The sequence below is a fragment of the Quercus robur genome, chromosome 10, assembly GCF_932294415.1.
Source record: "Quercus robur chromosome 10, dhQueRobu3.1, whole genome shotgun sequence".
Classification (NCBI taxonomy): domain Eukaryota; kingdom Viridiplantae; phylum Streptophyta; class Magnoliopsida; order Fagales; family Fagaceae; genus Quercus; species Quercus robur.
This window is the reverse complement of record NC_065543.1, coordinates 39,179,620-39,195,085: the sequence shown is the minus strand read 5'-3', so window position 1 is coordinate 39,195,085 and position 15,466 is coordinate 39,179,620. Positions and strand designations below refer to the sequence as shown.

Below are 15,466 nucleotides of genomic sequence, written 5' to 3'. Positions count from 1 at the left end.
TTAACTCCATCTTAATTTAATAAAAACTGGTAATAACAAAATATAATCAATGCTAATAGGTATTTGCTTTGATGAACATTTGTATGTACTCAATTAAGACATTAAGAGTTATTGCAAATGAAATCAAGTGATAATCCTATTCAAAAATTGAAGGAAAATTATTGAATACTCCGGGAGTACCATAAATGCGTACTCCCCATTTTCACATGAATTGTGGGTTTCACCATAAATTTAATTAGTGGGACCCACTATTTTGTGAAAGAAGGGAGTACGCATTTATAGTATATTCAGGGAGTATCCAATAATTACCCAAAATTGAAAAGCAAAATTAAGTCCACTCAACTATCAAAAGAAATATCATACCATCTTGCACACCCCTTGACCACAGAGAGAACAAAAATACCTAAACGAAAAAAGCATAACCTGTTACATGCAACTTCAAACAGATTATATATTCAATAATAATTTCACATTTAATTTAATTAAAAAAAAAGGATAATATATAAGCAGCAAAAAAAGAACTTTAAGGTTGAATGTGTTTTTCCAAACCCCTTACAGATAGCAAAGTTTACGTATAAATTTTTATCAATAATAATCATCGTACTAAAAATAAATTAACAGTGTTTTGTTACCGAAAATAACCTGCCCTATTTTCTTTCTGAAATTTTATTATCTCCACATCTTGTTTTGATCCCTACAAAACAGGAAATCAAGAAAACAGAAAACGACATAAAATTTTTATTTTTTAGAAGTGTTTATTTTTCTCTAGTGATTTCTCGAAACAGAGTGAACCTTGTGAATTCAAATCGTTGGATTTGAAAAGCAAGAGCAGCAAAATTGATTATTGGTTGATTTGATTTTTTTACGGTTCACTCATTTTGGAATATTTACTTCTTGCACTTGATAACTCAATCGGTACAAAGATTAAAAAAATTAAATAGGACATGTGGCACAAAATTTAAACACAATTAGAATATAGGATAAAAAATTAGGTGTTAGTGTTTTGAAAATGGCTAGCTAAAGTACAAAAAATAGTTCTTATTTTATAATAGATAGAAAATTTTGACTAAGCCAATGTGATTGCTATTCGAAATTACTAGATGATGTCTAGCATGATGCGCGGATACTTTACAATTTTTATTTGAGATTATTTTTATGTATATTAAGACCTACATATAATACTTATTTTGTTGTATAATATTTGTGTTTGCTCACAATTTTGTTGAATAGTTTGAAACTTGATTTTCTTAATTAATATTTTATTAAAAAAATTTGCATAGCACTATATATAAGACTATAACATATTATAATATTTATTGTTAAAAGTAGGCTTAATTTTTTTTCTGATTAAATGATTTTGAAATCTAAAAAATAAGAATTTTTAAAGCATAGAATACTATTATATTCTAAAATTACATAAATTTAAGAAATTTCCCAAACATTTCCTTAACCATTCTATTCTCACATCCAAATATCGAGACCTCAATCTCAAATACCCAATTCATTATCTCAATGAAATTAAAGAAATCATTTGTAAGTATTAACATAAAGAAAACATGATTAAACAAAGAAAAATTAGCTAAAAATACATCAATTTATCAAAATTTAATTGTCTTTAGTTAGGCTTCCATATCCTTAAAAAAAAGCGCAAAACACTTTGAAATCGTAATCGATTTTTATTTTATCACTATGGCTCATTCCGCACAATATAGTAGTAAAAAAACTTACAAAGAAACCTACACATTATGAGTTCTAAAAAAAAAAAAAAAAAGAAGCTAATTTCACAAATAATCAATTAGAATGTCTCTTTTTCTTTCTCTTTAGTTCTAAAACAAAATACATTTATGATTTTTCCAAACCAAAATCCCAAATACCCAAAGACTCAAAGCAAATCACAGCCTTCATAAAATCCAAAACGTTTGACTTCAACATCAAAACTATAAGCTACTATAACTGAATAAAAAACACAAGCTCCCTTCCTTGGTTATAGCTTACTCAGACGATGGGTTAGAATCAAATAATATGACAATGTTAGAGTTATGTAGGTGTTGTTGAAAGTCTGAAGGTAAATAATATCGTTTTTTGTTTGAGTGTATTTTATATGAGATGACATAAAGGGGTGTGGGCATGTGTATATAAAGGAGCAAAAGTGAAAAAGGTGAATGTAAATGCAAAGAGTTTTGTGTGTGTAAGAGAGATGAAAAGTCTTGAAATATTAAACCAAATAAAACAAATAATAGCCTTGAAACATTAAATAAATTATAACAAAAGTAGTCTTGAAACATTGAACCAAAGAAAATAAAGAGTCTCTAATTTTAATTTTGTTCTTATCTCTAATATGGCTTAAGAGTACTTCAATTATCTTCATAAAGTGTGCCACATGGCAGAATCTTATGGGTTCAAGTTATACCTAGTATAACTTTAAGTAATGTTACACCACTCAATATTTTTTTAATTAGATGCTAATTTTGACAAATCCACCATTAGATTATATTATCTTCGTATATTCTCCATACTTGCAAAATTTCAAGATGATCAAAGATTAATAGCTATGTCATTAATCAATTATTTAAATTCAAATTTTTGTAGTTTAAAATAATGCATAAAATATGAGTTTATGGATTGAATTGTAAATAACATTCAATTGACATGAACATTAGCATGAATGTTAAAAATATATAGAACATGTAATTCAACTATAGGATTTTCAAAATATGAATTCTATAACAATTTATTGGGTGGTGTAATATTACTTAAAGTTACACCAGGTGTAACTTGAACCCAGCCCTATATATATACATTGAATTCTATAACAATCATGGGATTTAAATTTTTGGGTATATTCAAGATTGGATTTCAAGAATAAGTTTCAATACTACTTATGTAATTTTATATTGTGAGCGAAATTTCTTTCCTCGAATATCATTGTTGTGGACAATTACTGTCTTTAATGCCAAATTTGATGGAACAAACAACTTTAGCCGTGTGATAATGAGACATCATGGATATTACGATCAAAGTTATGGATACCGTTCCGTTTCGGCCGGAAAATCTCGTATCGGCAAGCAAAATGGAATAGCAAGCCCCTCTATTCCACCTCGGATGAGATTTTGGCCTGTTCCGACGTGTTTTGAGAGATCCGAGTTGTTTCGATTGATTTCGGCCGAAATACAAGATTCGGCTGGTATGGGTTTGTTGCAAATAAAGTTGAACTTGGATCTTCTAAAGAATCTGAATAGACCAAAATCAATCCACCATTCCTTTGCTCAAAAACACTGTAGTCTTTTGCTTCATATGATGAGTTGAAGTAGAATAGCAATAGCTTAACTAGAGGAATATTATGGCTCACGTAGTCAAGCTTAACAATTTTGGATCTCCATTAGAGAGGGTTTATGGGTCTATTTCTTGGATTTATGGGTTTGATTTACTAGAGGTTTCAATGTTGAATGTGTTAGAATTTTTTGTGTTGAGATTGATTATAAATGTTGGCCAGTTGGGTTTGTCTTGATTTGGTGAAGAACATGAAGTTCATGTTCTAAAGAAGAAGAAGAACATGAAGATTATTAATAGCTAGTTCTTCCCAAAAACTAATGAGTTTTAATTTTTTTTTTAATTTTTTTAAATTTTTTAAATTTTTTTTAAATTTAATTAATTAATGTGTGTGATTATATTATTCTTTTATTCCATCGTTAGTCACGTCAGCTTTTGTTGTTAGTTGGGTGATGGAAAGGGCCTAAATGTCAAGCGTTAATTGGTTTATGGACTAAAAGTGGTAAAAATAAAATGTAGGGACAAAAATGAAAAAAATGCAAAATGTATGAATTAAAAGTGCATTTATACCTAGAAATTTTTTTAAAAAAAATATATGGCTTGTGAGGAAAAAAGTAAGAATAATAAAAGAATAAAATGTTGGACATAGGGTTGGTTTGGCTTGGGCAGTGTGCTTAGCTGAACTGCCCAGCCTTATTTTAATTTTGTTCTCACTTTGTTGCATTAAAAGAAATAATTAGTATTTTAATTAAGATAATAGTAGCTTAACTGTTAAAGTTAATTAATTAGATTAATTTTAAATTAACAAGTTCTATAAATGTATGAAAATATAACTTTTTTATTTTTTATTTCTAAAAGTAATAAGATATATATATATATATATATATATACTATTTTTAAGAAATCTCGAAACACTCAGAAACGGTACGTCGAAATTGACCGGTACCGAAATATATCGTCCTATTAAACAAACCGAATCGGGCTCCGAAACAGTATTCATAACATTATTTACCATCCAACAAGTGTATATTGTTGTGGAAAATAGCAAACTTTAAAATATGTTAAAGACTAGAGGAAGGTACAGGATTATGGTATTGTCCTTTTACGCGTTTTGCCAAAAATCAAAATTATTTTGTTACGAGAGAGATGAAGGCAAAAGAGCTGTGAAAAAAATTTGGAAGACAAGTCCATGGCCAAGGTTGTGGAGAATTGACTTTATTCAAAAAAAAAAAAAAAAAATCTTTCGTTTCTAGTATTGAAGGTTTTCTACGTTATCGAAGGTATTTTTACATTTGAGCTTATATATGATAATAATTTTCTTGGTTTTCTTGGTTCTTATTACGTGTTTTTTTGGAGGAAAATTTTTATAAATCTCTCTTAAATACATAATTTGAGCTTTTAAAATCAGTTTAGACCAAGGGTCCTCAAAATCCAATATCAAAAACCAAATAATTAAAAGACATACCCATTATAGATTTTTTACACCACCACCAATTATCATTATCCGATGATGTGGTTAATAATAAGTTGTAAAAAATTATTTTCATATAAACTTATCACTTTTTTTTTCTAATATTTATCACTAAAAAAAAAAATTCATATATATAATGTGACACAAAAGTTACGTTACTGTACTAAACTTTGGACTTGGTGTGCATATGAAAAGGACACATGCTTTCGACTTGGAGATGTTGACCCGCCTCTTAGAGTTAGAGATATCCAAAATTGTATGACACATAAAATATAAGAAAACAATCAGTCAAAAAAGACAAATAGCTAAAAAATTGGGACGGTTACACAAGTGAGTGACGTCATCATCTACAAACTCTAACCTCCAGACCGACTTTAATTAACATCACCAACCGCTGGACTTTTCTGCCACTGAACTTTGATATTTTACAAGCCAGAGATAAGGTTAGACAGTATTGAAACACACCATCTTTGACCAATAACACAGCTACTTGTCCTGATCAAACCGACACCATTTCTTGAATGAGAAATGATATTATATTTGAAACACTAGCCGTTAGGCACTTCTTTATATCTATTTTCAAGTCAGCCATTGAATTCAACATTTTTCTGTAGCTGACCCAGTTATAGTTCCAGTCTATAAATAAGAGTTGAGAGCCTCGTTACCTTCATTCAAAACCTTTCTTTTTCTACAACATATATACACAAGAACCAGAACAAAACCCTAATAATCCTCATCAGTATTTCTCACGATATAAACCCTCTCATTCCTCTCACAACCCTCACAAACTCTCTCTCTCTCAAGATCTACTTCTTGTTCACAAGCGCTCAAAATATTCACAACAATAACAAGCTCTCTTCATCAAAACTATTTCTTTATACTATTTTGTTGCTTTTGATCTAACCCTTTGTTTCACAGGCTTTGATTCTTTGATTTCTTTAATTTCTAACTGTTACTAATAGTATCTTTTTGTAGGGTTTTGTGTTCTCTCTCTCTCTCTCTCTCTCTCTCTCTGTTTTTTCTTTTTTGTCTGTATATATATTGTTGTTGTTTGTGCTAGAGTTATGGACTCAGGATCAAATTCTTCTTCATCAAAGAAAAAGAGTTCCAAAGAAAACTTGGATAGATTTATTCCAAACCGATCAGCAATTAATTTTGATTATGCGCACTCTATGCTGAATGAAGGGAGGAAAGGCAAAGAGAACCCACCTGCAAGCTCACCCTACAGGAAGCATCTGGCAGAGGCCCTCAACATGACCGGGACTCGAATTCTCCCTTTCAAGAACAAGCCCCCTGCTCTCTCCTCTTCTCAGCAGCAGGATAAGCCCACCAAGCCCAAGCGAAGCATTCCTCAGACTTCTGAGAGGACATTAGATGCCCCTGACCTTGTGGACGATTACTACTTAAATTTACTGGATTGGGGAAGCTGCAATGTTCTTGCAATTGCTCTTGGAAATACAGTTTATCTTTGGGATGCTTCTAATGGTTCTACTTCAGAACTTGTCACTGTTGATGAAGGAAAAGGCCCGATTACAAGTGTTAGCTGGGCTCCTGATGGCCAGCACATTGCCATTGGCTTGAACAACTCAGAAGTACAGTTGTGGGATTTAACATCTAAGGAACAGCCAAGAACTTTGCCAGGAGGCCACACATTGAGAGTTGGATCACTGGCATGGAACGACAATCATCACATCCTTACCACTGGAGGAATGGACAGTCTGATCATTAACCATGATGTAAGAGTCGGATCACATATTGTCGAAACCTACAGAGGTCATAAGCAAGAGGTTTGCGGGCTGAAATGGTCACGCTCAGGCCAGAAATTGGCAAGTAGAGGAAATGATAATCTACTATTCATATGGGACAAATCAAGGACATCTTCAAATTCACCAACGCAATGGGCTCACAGGCTCGAAGATCACACATCTGCAGTGAAAGCTCTTGCTTGGTGTCCTTTCGAGAGCAATTTGCTAGCCTCTGGTGGAGGTAGAGATGGTAAATGCATAAAGTTTTGGAATACTCATACTGGTGCATGCTTGAATTCTGTGGACACTGGCTCTCAGGTTTGTTCATTATTGTGGAACAAGAATGAGAGAGAGCTGCTCAGCTCTCATGGGTCTACTCAGAACCAGCTTACTCTCTGGGAATATCCATCAATGGTGAAGATGGCCGAGCTCACTGGTCATACTTCCAGAGTTCTGTTTATGGCTCAGAGCCCAGATGGTTGCACAGTGGCATCAGCAGCAGCAGATGAAAAAATTAAATTCTGGAATGTCTTTGGAGACCCCCAAGCTGCAAAACGTGCTCCAAAAGCAAACCCCGAGCCCTTTTCCCAGGTTATCCGATAGTGAAACTACTCAACAACGGGACAATGCAAAACGCCAATCCGAATTAAATTTTACTTTTGTTTGTTTGTTTGTTTGAAGAAAGATAGTGATGTAAAGTTCTACTTTTTTGCTGAATGTGTAAGGATAGTAATATACTTGGTATTATGTTTAAAGTTCTGATTACTCTCAACTCGAGAAAGTTTGTGTTGTATTCTCCTAATTTTTCTTAGTGAAAACTTTTGCCTCAAAAAAAAATATATATATATATGTATATATATATATATACACACAAGAACCAAAAGAGAAAACCTCCCAATCAAATGGCTTCGGTTCTTCTTTTACCTTCATCTTCTTCTTCATGTTGTTGTTCAAGGAAAATCAATGCTGCTATTTATGTACCAAAGCTTCCAAAACTCTCTCTCTCTCTGTTGAATATCTTGTAAATATCTGAGTCTGGTAGATATTTGTCACATAGAATATCTCCAAGATATTATCTTGTAGCTATTAGTTTAGTAGTTTTTGTATTGTAGTTTTGTATATAGCAGTGCTTGTATTACACGGGTGTAGATATTACAGAGCATACTTAGTTAGTTAGGCCACTTGTCATGTTTGTATTGGTTGATTGTATTGCTTGACTTGGTCATTTGGTTAGCAGAAACAGAGTCAGTTATTTTAATATATACGAAATCATTTTTCTCAAAGCTTAGAATGTTCATTCTCTCTCTCTGCATGCCTTCATGTCTTTGCATGCTTTCCACCATTGTTGAACTTTCTTTGAGCTTGCATTCTTGATTTCAACATGGTATCAGAGCTGAACTAGATCAGAGAATCGTTCAAGTCTGGTATTCTCTGATTCTTCCTAGTTCAATTTCGTTTTTCGATTTCTTGGTGCTTCTTTCAAATCAATTAGAAATTTTCTTCATTGTGTTTTTGATTGATTCTTGCGCTAAGTTCATCACTCTCTAGATCTTGATTTCTTTAGCATATTGAAATCTAGATTCTTTTTCTTCATAATTGGAAATTGATTTCTTTCCAATCTTAGGGTTTCAATTCCCGATTTGCAGTGAGTTCATCAAGATTGTAAATTGAATCTTAATTTGATTTCTTAGGGTTTCATTTCCCAATTTGCTGTTCTTTGTTGTGATTTCATCAAGATTGTATATTGAATCTTGATTTGATTTGGTTGTACATCATATCACTGCATTCATTGTTCTTTGAAGAATTCTCTGGAAAGTCTAGTTTTTTTTTTTTTTTTTTTTTTTTTTGCCAATTCTTGTTTGGGACTCTGTATCTTCATCATTGTACTAAGTATGGCTGAAAGTACATCTAGTGCAACTGCTTGTACTGTCCAGCCTTGGGAAAATTCCTTTAGTCCATATTTCCTATCCAGTGGTGATAATCCTGGTGTTTCATTGGTCGTTCAACCTCTTATTGAGGAGAATTATAACACTTGGAATAGAGCTATTCTAATATCTTTGGATGCCAAGACCAAACTAGGGTTCATTGATGGCTCAATTTCTAAGCCACAATCCATTGACCATCCTCTGTACACAGCTTGGTGTAAATGTAACAGCACAGTATTAGCTTGGTTGTTCAATTCTGTTTCTAAGGATTTACAATCAAGCATAGTGTATTTCAAGATTGCAAGAGAGGTCTGACTTGACCTACAATACAGGTTTGGACAAGGCAATGGTCCTAGGATCTTCGAATTAAGGAAGAAAGTTAGCTCTTTAACTCAAGAGGATTTAAGTATCAATGCATACTACATAAAGTTTAAGGGTCTTTGGGATGAATTTTCTACCTATAGAACCTGTACTTGTGGACACCATGTGGAGGATTGTACTATGTCATTCTTGATGGGACTGAATGAGACTTATACTGCAATTAGAGGTCAAATTCTTCTTATGGATCCCATACCTCCTTTGAGTAAGGTTTTCTCTCTTTTGCTTCAAGATGAGAAGCAAAGAAAGGTTAGTACTGGGAAGAAGGTTTTGACTAACACAGCAGCTGCATTGGCAGCATTGGGACCCAAGTCTGGTGGTAATGTCAAGAATTTCAATAAGTCAAGGACTGGCAGACCTCAATGCACTCACTGTGGTGCTATGGGACATGTAGTTAATAAATGTTACAAACTACATGGTTACCCTCCTAGGTACAAGTTCAAGAACAAGTCTCAAACCTTTGCAAGCAATCTGGTTACAACTGAGGATACCTCTAATGAACTTGTCTCCCTCACCAGAGCTGAGTATCAACAACTGGTTGGTTTACTAAATTCACAATGCCATTTTGGTACTCAAGCCCCACCAGAAGCAAGTTTTGCCACTACCTATCAGGTTGCTAGCTTCATAACTCAGGAGGCCTTTGCACATTGCAGTGCACTTCACAGGTCACTCTACTAGATTTTGTTTCTGAGGCTTTGTCTATGTTGTCATCATGTTTTCATGGCAAAAGTGTTAATTCTTGTAATCTTGATTCTTTTGATAGTGTTTTTAGGCTATGGCACTATAGATTAGATCATCCATCTTCACAAAGATTGACTTTGTTGAATAATATTGTACCTGATATCAAATCTTGCAATAATACTAAGCCTTTTGACTGTCACATTTGTCCTTTAGCTAAACAGCACACATTGCCTTTTACTCATTCTTCTAGCATTTCTTTGCTTTGATTTGGTTCATGCTGACATTTGGGGACCATATTCCACTCCTTCCCTGAATGGATTAAAGTATTTTCTCACTTTGGTTGATGATCACAACATGTGTACTTGGGTATATTTGTTGAAGCACAAGTCTGATGCTTCAACCTTAATTCCATCCTTCTTTCATATGATTTTGACCCAATTTAATGTTCCTATCAAAGTGTTTAGCTCAGACAATGGACCTGAATTTGCCCTTTCTTCCTTTTATGCTTCTAAGGGTATCATTCATCAACTGTCTTGTGTTGAAACTCCATAGCAAAATGTTGTGGTTGAAAGAAAACATAGGCATCTTTTAAATGCTGCTAGAGCCTTAAGATTTCAGGCTAATTTGCCTTTGAAATTTTGGGGGGATTGTGTCTTGACAGCAACATATCTCATTAATAGGCTTCCTAATCCATTGTTACAAAATCTTACTCTTTATAAGAAACTCTTAGGTCATCCTTCTACCTATGATCATCTTAAGTCTTTTGGCAGTCTGTGTTATGCTTCAACCTTAACTAGACATAGAACAAAATTTGATCCTAGAGCTAAAGCATGCATTTTCATTGGCTATCCTTTTGGTACCAAAGGTTATAAATTGTATGATTTAGCTTCTAAAACTGTTTTCTTGTCTAGGGATGTCATTTTTAAGAAGTTCATTTTCCCTTTCAAACATTGGACTTCTAAACTTATCATATCTTCTACTTCCAATTCTTCTCTTATATTTCCACCTCAAAATTCGGTTCCAGATATTCCTCCTACTGTTTCTGCAAAATTTTCTCTTTCTTTCTCTTCTGTTGATCCTGATGTTCCCCCAGATGAATTTCTTGACCTTGTGCATTCTGTTTCAGCTCCTCCATATGTTTTTGTTCATTCTGATCATAATGAACTTCTTGATCCTATTTCTTCTCCTGTACCTGAGTTACCACTTGTTAGAAGGTCTTCTCGACCTCATAAGCTACCTTCATATCTTCATGACTATCATTGTAATCTTGCATCTGCTCATGTGTTGGCCACTGCTTCTCTACCTCAATCTCATGATTCTTCTATTTCTGACAGTTTAGGTATTCTTTACCCTCTTTCTTCTACTCTTTCATATAATAGATTGTCTACTTCACATAAGGCTTTTTCCATTGCTTTGATTGTTGCCAAGGAACCTACCTCTTATGCTCAAGCATTGATTGATCCTTTGTGGCAAGCTGCTATGACCAAACTTCCTCCTGGCAAGGTTCCCATTGGCTGCAAGTGGGTATACAAGATTAAACTCAAGGCAGATGGGTCTGTTGAGAGATACAAGGCAAGACTAGTTGCAAAAGGATTCACTCAAGTTGAGGGCATTGATTATTATGAGACTTTCTCTCTTGTGGTGAAGTTTGTCACTGTTAGAACATTGTTGGCTCTTGCTGCTGTTTATGGTTGGCATGTCTCTCAATTGAATGTCAACAATGCCTTTCTTCATGGGGATTTAGATGAGGAGGTGTGAATGGTTCCTCCACTTGGATTTGACAGTAAGGGGGAGGTTTGTAAGCTCACAAAGTCTCTTTATGGACTCAAGCAAGCTAGTAGACAGTGGTTTGCTAAGTTGTCTGCTACTATCATTGCTGATGGTTTCATCCAATCCAAATCTGACTATTTAGTCTTCACCAAGGTCCACAAAGGTTCAATCATCATTTTGCTAGTGTATGTTGATGACATTCTTATAGCTAGCAATAATGTGGAGGCTGTCAACACCTTCAAGCTTTTCCTAGACAACAAGTTCAAGCTAAAAGATCTTGGCACTTTGAAGTATTTCTTAGGCCTTGAAGTTGCTAGAACCGAGAAGGGTATTAGTTTATGTCAAAGGAAATTTACCTTGGAGTTGTTGTCTGATACGAGTTTGCTAGCTTGCAAGCCTGCTAATGTGCTAATGTGCCAATGGAGCGGTCTGCCAAATTCAGTAGTTCAATGGGAGAGGATGTTCCTGATTCTTCCTTGTACAGAAGGATGATAGGTAAATTGCTCTATTTGACACTCACCAGACCAAACATATGCTATTTAGTACACAAACTTAGTTAGTTCATGAGTTCTCCCAAAGTGCCTCACTTGCAGGCAACTTATAGAATTCTTAAATATCTAAAGAAGACACCAGGTCGGGGGTTATTTCTCTCTGCAAACTCAGAATTGAAGCTTAAGGCCTACTGTGATGCTGACTGGGCAGCATGTCCAGATACTAGAAGGTCTATATCAGGTTTTTGTGTCTTTCTTAGTGAGTCTTTGATTTCTTGGAAGTGTAAAAAGCAACAAGTTGTATCAAGATCTTCAGCAGAATCTAAGTATAGATCAATGGCTACAGTCACAAGTGAAGTTGTTTGGTTGATAGCTTTGCTCAAGACTTTTGGACTAGAGCACAATCATGCAGCTTCCCTTTACTGTGATAGCAAGACAGCTATTTATATTGCTGCAAATCCAGTTTTCCACGACAGAACAAAGCACATAGAAATAGACTGCCACTTCATTAGAGAAAAAATTCAAGCTAGAGTGATCAAGACCTTCCATGTACCTACTAGACACCAGATTGCGGATTTCTTTACTAAGGCACTCGTGTATAAGCAATTTCATTATTTGTTATCCAAGATGAATCTAATCAACATATATAGTTCATCTTGAGGGGGAGTGTAAAATATCTTGTAAATATCTGAGCCTGCAGATATTTGTCACATAGAATATCTTGGAGATATTATCTTGTAGCTATTAGTTTAGTAGTTTTTGTATTGTAGTTTTGTATATAGCAGTGCTTGTATTACATGGGTGTAGATATTACAGAGCATACTTAGTTAGTTAGGCCACTTGTCATGTTTGTATTGATTGATAGTATTGCTTCACTTGGTCATTTGGTTGCTCTGTTTCTGCTATATAAAGAAACAGAGTCAGTTATTTTAATATATACGAAATCATTTTTCTCAAAGCTCAGAATGTTCATTCTCTCTCTCTGCATGCCTTCACGTCTCTGCATGCTTTCCGCCATTACTGAACTTTCTTTGAGCTTGCATTCTTGATTTCAACACTCTCAGTTCCAAAAATACCAATGAGAAATCTAGGTGAGGAACTGAATATAAGAGACAGGTTCATAAGCACAATCCCAGTAGAAAAGATCAATGATAGATCACACAACTCTGGTACAAATATTGTTACCACTCAACTCTATGCTATCTTAGAGGCTGTAGCTGATAGAGTAGAGATGCACGCCAACATTGGAGAACAACGTGACAATTGGAATACCCATCTTCTAAACTCCATCAACATGATAACTCTCACTGCTGCAACAATGGCTGGCGTTGCAGCCATAGCTGGTGGCATTGGAATGCCACTTTTGGCATTGAAATTATCGTCTACACTTTTGTATTCTGTGGCCACCGGAATGCTGCTAATAATGAACAAAATTCAGCCTTCACAGCTTGCTGAAGAACAACGTAATGCTACAAGATTGTTCAAGCAGCTCCAGAGCCAAATCCAAACCTTGCTCGCCATTGGAACTCCAACTCAAGAAGATGTGAAGGAGGTGATGGAAAAGGTTTTGGCCCTTGATAAAGCTTACCCGCTTCCCTTGCTTGGTGCAATGCTTGAAAAATTCCCTGCAAAGTTTGAGCCAGCTGTTTGGTGGCCTAAAAATCAAGTACTACAGAAGAAAAACTTTTTACATGAAGGAAAACAATTCAACAATGGATGGAGTGAGGAACTCGAAATGGAAATGCGAGAGGTTGTTAAGGTGGTGGAGAGAAGACATTGAGGACCATGTAAGACTTGGCAACTTGGCATTGAAGATCAACAAGACTTTAGCTATCTCAGGTCCATTACTCACAGGCATTGCAGCCTTGGGCTCAGCTTTTGTTGGTAATGGATCATGGGCACCAATAGTAGCAGTGGCTGCTGGGGCTTTAGCTAGCACAGTTAATGCTTTTGAGCATGGTGGACAAGTTGGGATGGTGATTGAGATGTATAGAAACTGTGGTGGATTTTTCCAGCTATTGAAAGATTCAATTGAAACCACACTTGAGGAAAGAGATTTTGAGAAAAGAGAAAATGGGGAATTGTTTGAAATGAAGGTGGCTTTGAAACTTGGGAGAAGCTTATCACAACTCAGAGAACTTGCTAGAAAGTCAGCTTCTTCTCATATAGACGAATTCGCAAGCAAACTTTTCTAGTTTTGGATATTTAGTGTATAGTTAAATCAATTTTTTGATTTATAAATTGTTTATAACTTAATTTACTCATTGTACAATCTTCTAACATAGAAAAAATATTTAATTCTCAAATTTTATATTAGCTACTTGTGCAAAAAGAGTTCGAAAAAGAATATGCATGTATGTATTTTCTTAGTTTCTAACATACAATAAAATGAAAATTGGTCCAAAGACCTAAATTAAATAAATCTGATACTTAAATAATTCAATTGAACGAAAGTAAAATTAAATGACTGAAATGAATTTCAGTCAAACGGTCAAATTTAGCTGGTGCAATTTGCATTTTAGCCTTATTTTTTTATTAACTAATTTTGGCTTTTTTTTTTTTTTTTGAAACTATTGTGCATTGAAAATTGCAATTTTAAGGGCATTTGAGTTTTATTTTAATTATAATTTAATAGCTGTGTATTCTAGTTTTAATGAACTAGTTTGTAATCTCATACATATACATGAGATACATTTACAAAAAAGCATCACTAAATGCATATTAAATTTTTGCTTAGTTAATATATAAAGTATATAATGTTTACATATTTGAAAATATAAATAATCAACTTATAAAATAAATATAAGTTTATTTGAAACAAATAAAAAAAATCATTTAAATTATTATCCATGAAATTCTCAATTTTAGTTTGTCCAACCACTATTTGTATAATAATAATACTATATGCTAAAAATATAGATAGAAAATGTTATTAATTTTCTGTTATGCTAGAGTTTAGTTTTGATTTCGACTTGGTTTAGATGGGAACAAAACCTAATCTAAAGCTTAAGTCCAACATAAATATAAATTCCCTTTTCATTTTCATTAATATTTTTAAAATTTTCTCTAATCTCCGTTGCCAAGAATCATGTTAATACCTTGTCAAAGTCAAACCAAACATTTCTTTTTCCTTCCTATTTATTTGACTCTTTTGCTTTTGCACTAACAACTCACTTGCCACAATTTTTTTTTAAAAAAAAAAAAAAAAAAAAAAGGGGATATGTGGTGCAAAATTAGACACCAATTGAAAATCTAATTGGATTTTTTTTTTCAGGTTTGACTTTATGTATAAATTAGAGTGTAACCCCCTGTATATGCATAGTACAATTAAAAACAATCATAATTACATCATTCAAATTATACATGTTTTTTAGAAGATATTTAAATTATACATAATATTAGCTTATACTTTTTTTAAACCATACATTTTTAAAATATGAAATGGTTTCTTATTTTATATATATGTGCTAGCTTGTAACTCGTGCATACACATAGATATGTTGAACAATATTGATAAAAGGAAAAAAAAATGAAAGAATTTTAAGAGTATTCGTTTGAATTTTGTAAATTATTATTATTCAAAGTGAAAAAAGTGTTGATTATTATTATGAATGTTGTATAAGGAATTTGATATTAGCATGAAACACGATGGTTGATAAAAAATTAAAAAAAAAAAAAAAATCTTTCTTTCAAGAAACTGAAGTAATGAAGTTGTTTGTTTATCAAATTGGGACT

The 15,466-nt window shown here is 33.5% G+C and overlaps 1 protein-coding gene and 1 pseudogene across 1 annotated transcript; both read left to right on the top strand.

The window, feature by feature from the left end:
- Positions 1 to 5,408: 5,408 nt before the first annotated feature.
- Positions 5,409 to 7,241, top strand: LOC126702446 (cell division cycle 20.1, cofactor of APC complex-like). The gene has a single exon (XM_050401149.1). It carries the CDS (start codon positions 5,806 to 5,808, stop codon positions 7,087 to 7,089), a length of 1,284 nt encoding a protein of 427 aa, XP_050257106.1. The 5' UTR covers positions 5,409 to 5,805; the 3' UTR covers positions 7,090 to 7,241.
- An 81-nt stretch (positions 7,242 to 7,322) lies between these two features.
- Positions 7,323 to 13,926, top strand: LOC126702447 (probable F-box protein At4g22030; annotated as a pseudogene).
- The last annotated feature ends 1,540 nt before the right edge of the window (positions 13,927 to 15,466 follow it).

What these genes read in the sequence shown, in the direction of transcription:
- LOC126702446 (XM_050401149.1), top strand. Translation starts at nt 5,806, where the DNA reads ATGGACTCAGGATCAAATTCTTCTTCATCAAAGAAAAAGAGTTCCAAA.